This window comes from Primulina huaijiensis, unplaced genomic scaffold (genome assembly GCF_012295235.1).
Source record: "Primulina huaijiensis isolate GDHJ02 unplaced genomic scaffold, ASM1229523v2 scaffold208154, whole genome shotgun sequence".
NCBI lineage: Eukaryota > Viridiplantae > Streptophyta > Magnoliopsida > Lamiales > Gesneriaceae > Primulina > Primulina huaijiensis.
Window position 1 is genome coordinate 1 of NW_027355157.1, and position 5,712 is coordinate 5,712.

The 5,712-nt window shown below is 31.8% G+C and overlaps 1 protein-coding gene across 1 annotated transcript; it reads right to left on the reverse strand.

Annotated features, from left to right (window-relative positions):
• Nucleotides 1–1,965: 1,965 nt before the first annotated feature.
• Nucleotides 1,966–3,281, reverse strand: LOC140966868 (transcription factor MYB24-like). The gene is made up of 3 exons (XM_073427144.1): nucleotides 3,067–3,281; nucleotides 2,766–2,895; nucleotides 1,966–2,683 (listed from the first exon to the last, which is right to left on the reverse strand). Exons 1-3 carry the CDS (start codon nucleotides 3,206–3,208, stop codon nucleotides 2,269–2,271), a joined length of 687 nt encoding a protein of 228 aa, XP_073283245.1. The 5' UTR covers nucleotides 3,209–3,281; the 3' UTR covers nucleotides 1,966–2,268.
• Nucleotides 3,282–5,712: the final 2,431 nt, after the last annotated feature.

Consider the following 5,712-nt stretch of genomic DNA (forward strand, 5'->3'; position numbering starts at 1 on the left):
AACGAGTGCCACTTTATTATATCCCCCAAGCTCAAGGTTTAATGGAAATACTGGACCGAGATTGGATGGACATGTATGTTTGGACAGTTCATGGCAGTAGTTTGTTTAATTAGGTTATATCGCAACGTGGAATATTGGGATGTCTTGAAAATGGCACTGTCTGATTTCTGGTGGAAGCATGTCCAGCCTGCAAAAGAGAAATGTGATACTTCGGTAATCACTAATCCTCTTTGTAGAATTAAAAGCATACAAGGCCAGCTTCGAAGCATGAATTATGCAGTTACATTGTGCATGAAAGCAAGATATTCGTTGACAACTCAAATCTGCTGATGCGGGAAATTCATGGCAACTTACACTACTGATTCTGTAAAGCAATGAGACAGAAATCTGATCTGGTGGAAAGTTGTAACTTCCTTTAACACGAAAGGTAAGAGGAAACTTAATCCAGAATCCAGGACGCATATTGAGATATGAGACCTTCATTACGGTGGTTATGTAGTGGTTAGGATTGCTTAGAATTTGTCTGCAGTGGAATGATCTATTGTGAAGAATCTAAAGGAAAAACAGAATTTTTGAGGTAAGCTTGTCTCTCTCCTTAGATTCTTTTAGAATATATTGGTTCACATTTTGTATCTTAACAAGATTAATTAAGAATTGATCTATTGGTATTTTACTTTCAGATGGATAGCGGCAGATTACTCTGTCTCACAAGTGAGAAAAACCATGTGTTTATGGAGCGGGATGTGGCGAGTGAAATATATTCCTTTACAAAGACATTGCATCCAACAAATCTCCTCGGATATCTATACTGGGTAAAAGTCAAGTCTTTCATGCCACTATAGTTTCTTATATACATGAAAGTAGCAGGATCGTGCTATTTTAAGTATTCATGGGTAAGGGTGTTCAGAAACTGAACCGAACCTTATCAAACTATGTGGCTTGAATCGGTTTTCAGACAATCATGATTGAATCCGTTTTAAAATCAACCAAACTATAAAAATTGGTTTTTTTCAAGTTTTACAAAAAAATAAACCAAGTCAAACCGATTGCGATAATATAAAAAATCATGTATATATTTTGTTAATTTATTGTGATTTTTCTTAGGTAGATTTTTGTTTTTAGTTGTATTATATTATCGATGATTTTTGTAACATTCCAATTATATTGAAAATGTATGTATTGTGTGTTGCATGCATGAGTATTTTAATATATAAGTTTTACGTTGTTTTAGTTCACGATCAAATAAAATATTTACTCAACTTTTATTATACTATTTTTTTTCAAATTACATCTCACGCGTTAATTCACTATGAAACTTAAAACTTAAAATTAGTCCTCCAAAAAGACCAAACCGAAATTCATGGTTTGAGTTGGATTGTTTATAAAAATTCCGTGGTTGGATTTGGTTTAAAATTTCGTAAACTTGTAAAACATGGTTTTGTTCGAATTTTTATCTAAAATCAAACCAAAACGTAGTTGAACATCGTTATTCACGAGAAAAAAGAGGAAAAGTAAATATTTGATTACCTCCTACGACTTTGGAAGATATACCATTGTAGAGCAGGAATGCAATCGAGTCGTATGGGTTCTAAGTAAGATGCGCTCGAGCTTGAATGGTATTTAGATGCGTTAAATTAAGAAAAAAATGGAAGTAATTTTAGGTCCAAATTCTTGAATTATAGTTTGTGTTCGTTTTGATTTTGCTTGTCTCTCTGTTGTCCCATTTTGAATTTGGAACGAACTTCTCGTGGATCTTACCGACAAAATTTATATAATTGTAGATTCAAATTCTAATATTAATTCTTTCATGGGTCGTAATTATCAATAATTTTCCAAATAATGAAAATCAGTTAATACTTATAATAATATTATTTGTTATATTACTAGATCCCGAAGCAAAATAAAGGGTACACGTAATCATCATTTCTGAAAAAGCTACGAGTTATTATCAGGGAAAATCGGAACATAAGATGATAAGAAAACAAAAAGGAAATTTCGTAAGAAAAAAGGATCATGAATCATGATCTTCAATTGGGAACCTTTTTGGGTTCTCTCAAGTGCTGCCAATAAAGCAAGCAGCAACTAGAGATTGCGAAGTGATAATAATTATTAAGTTCACAATATTTTGAACGATAAAACTTATGTTTAAATATATTTTTTCAGGGAAAAAAAAACCCATCGATTTGCTCGTTTTAATTAGATGGATTTTAAACGAGCAATAATCGGGAAAAAAGAAGTAAAAAGTAGTGGAAAATCCAAGGGGAGTCACTAGCAGAATTGAAGATATCTATCATCCAAGTTCCACAAGCCATCATCCCATATTGTGATATCTTGATTCGAGGCCTCCGGCATGGAACCATAGCCAGATATCATTGAATGAAGTAATCCTTGCTCTTCCACTACTCCTCCACTAGGATATGCTATTTCTTGCATGGATTGAGTGAAAATAGGCGAATCGTCGTCGATTTCCTTGAACATGAACGACATAATCGTATTCATGTCTATCTGGTCTTGTTGGTATCGTTGCTGTTGAAACTGTTGCCTCCGGAGCATGTGCGCGCTCGGTTTTTCTGTTGGGGTTTTGGAGGAGGCCGGTTTTCCCTTTTTCTTGAAATGTGTCCTCCAATAGTTCTTTATTTCATTGTCCGTTCTTCCTGGCAAGCTTCTAGCAATTGTTGACCACCTATACACCTTCACACAAATTAATCAACTCCCAAAAAAAAGAAAAGGAAAGGAAATATACATATATATATCCAAATGAGTACCTGTTACCCCATCTTGCATGGAGCTCAAGAATTACAGTCTCCTCGTGTGGGGTTATTTGTCCCCTCTTGAGGTCTGGCCTCAAATAATTCACCCATCTTAACCTACAACTTTTCCCATTTCTCTTCAATCCTGTCCAAACAAATTAGCTAGAATCATATTAGTGATTGAACAACATGAAAATAATCGTCATATAAATCGAATATAAAACTTCGTAACGTTATATTATTTGTCGTGAAAACAATTCCATCAATCTACACATAAAAATCGATATACGAATGAGAACCGGTGTATAAATATTACCTACAAGCGTCGCGACATTGTTCCATCTACCTTCACCATGCAGTTTCACATACTCCATGAGTAATCTATCTTCTTCTGTAGTCCAAGGCCCTTTCTTCCACCCAGATTCTCCAACAACTTCCCATCCCATGTTTTGTGCCATAAAATATCACTCCCAAGTTAATATTATATATGATTACAAATTATAGAATTCAAAAGCTAAAAAAAAGAATTCTTTTCAAAATTCCCAGACATGATGAGATGCTTGTGTTTGCTGCATATTTATATTGCAAATTCTTGCATCTTGTACTTAGTTGATGTCATTATCATGTAACCAATATCTTCTAGTAGTAATATATTATAAACTAAAGAATTGTAGTTGTATGGTATCAATTTTAACACCGAAATCTCAGTGATTTATACAACAATTATAAAGTATTGAGTCCACAGTTTAAATAAAATTGGAACCCAAGCTTGATGTGCATATTGTACATATTTTTAGGGAGTACTAAATATCTCACGGTTAATGATTTGAAATTTAGAATGAGATCAATTGTGTTAGATTAAAATTTGAAATTTAGGATTATATATAATGTATTTTAAAGGGTAAAACATATATCTTAAATTTTTTTTTTTTGGAAAAATTACAATAATGTTGGTTTTGTATATTACTTTGCGATTTTGGTTTTATATGTTATCAATTTTAGTCTTAGTCCTATATCTTTTAATTTTTTGTCATTTTTTCATCGTGAAACGTTTACGTGACATTAAATACGTCAATGTCACGTCAGCTTCACACTAGGAAAAAGAACTAAAATTGTCACACACAAAACAAATATAGTGGTTTAAAACTAAAATTTGATAATCTATATGTCAAAATCACGATAAGCAAATATACAAGACAAAAAATGCAAATTTTTTCTTATTTTTTAACATTTGAAAATAGATTATTACAATTATAAAACCTTACTCCTTCACCTGATTGAATAATCTCTTATTTAGTTTGCATGAGGAATATATACATTGACGTGCAATAAAACACATGACGTAAGTGTCAACTCATCGTTGCTCACATAAGTATGCATGGTGAGTGTGCAACATATCAAACTCTGGATATATACATATTTAAATTAAAAAAAATCAAAACTTTATTTTGAGATTTACTAATAAAATACAATTAAATCACTCAACTTGCACAAGTTCTCGAGTATATCTCTGAAAATAGAAACACGTTCTTGCTACAAAAGGGCCACGTACAACCTAAGATTTTAGAATCTAGACACTAGGAAACATAATTTCTCGAAGGACTGTCCTAAAATCCCAATTAAAAATTAGGTGAGTGGCAATTTTTTACGCACGAAAATGTCTACGAACCCAATTGGTGAATAACAGGTGTTGGATTTGCTTATATCTTAAGGAGATATGTTCGAGTTAATTTATTATAGTTTTTGTTTAAATATTAGAATATCAATATAAACTTAATAGGTTATTAGGAGACAGGTGTAACACTACGATATGGATTTTAAGAAAGTATGTATTAATTAATTAATAATCAAAAGGTTATTTTTACCACAAGGTAATTACGTATCAAAGTTATGGTCACAAATTAAGACACATACTTGCTTTGGTGTAATAATTAATGTCATTTCAAAATTCTAAAATTTAACATGAATAGGGTTTAACAGTATTAAGGAGATTTGTAATTTTTATCTAGTGCATTTGTCATTGTTAATTTGTAATTTATTATATATTGTGAAAATTTAGTTTTGACGTGTATCTTTCAATTTTTTTGAATTTTTTTTTTATCAAAAGTGTTTATGTGATATTGTATATATCATCTTCAACTCGACGTCGCATTAGTATCATGCATATCGACAAAATGACCAAGAATAAAAATAAATTTACAAAAATAGTTAATGAGAACTAAACTTTAACGATTTAGATCAAAATCAAAATCGCAACTATAAAAATGTATATGATCATTGTTACAATTTATGACTTACCTCGGTATGAATCCATTGGTTTCAAAACCACATTAGGTTTATGTTAATTTAACGTGATTATGTGTGTGCAGTTTTGATATGTTATCTATCTATTGTGTCTACTCGTCATATTCATCGATGATGTGACACTCATTTGTTGGATGTGATGAAACATATTAAAATTGTACATCCGAGTTTCTCTTCCATAGTTGCCATATATGTAAACAATGTGAGTATGAAGCATATCAAAACTGTACGTAGATTTTGTGTACTTGTGACTAATTGGTATTTGAAGTATATCGATAGACAATCTGAGCCCATGAGGATGTCCAAGTTTATGGAATTTGTGTACTTGTGACCAATTGGTTATATGTTTTATTCCCTATCGACACTACTTTTTTGGGTAATCTGACAACAAAGTTTGTCTGATATGATTTATTTGCTTGGAATAAATTGCAGACTTTTTTGGCGTTCGGTATAAAAATTTATCAAGTATATACTTACGAACAGCGACAGCAAATCTCCTGTTAAAAATTCAAAGGGACAATCAATTGAATGATATTATATGATTTTTTTTTTCAAGATATAAATATACGACTGTGTACGGACTGTGGGGGGGGCGAATAATTCTTTTCGAGTCCAAACGTGTGAGAAAACTTTGCACGACGAAGATATGTTTTTGAAG

Excerpts from the sequence above, each read along its gene's own strand:
- LOC140966868 (XM_073427144.1), bottom strand. The coding sequence starts at position 3,208 with ATGGCACAAAACATGGGATGGGAAGTTGTTGGAGAATCTGGGTGGAAG. Across the intron at positions 2,896-3,066 it reads CAATGTCGCGACGCTTGTAG|GATTGAAGAGAAATGGGAAA; the intron begins GTAATATTTATA and ends TTGTTTGGACAG. Across the intron at positions 2,684-2,765 it reads CATGCAAGATGGGGTAACAG|GTGGTCAACAATTGCTAGAA; the intron begins GTACTCATTTGG and ends GAAGGTGTATAG.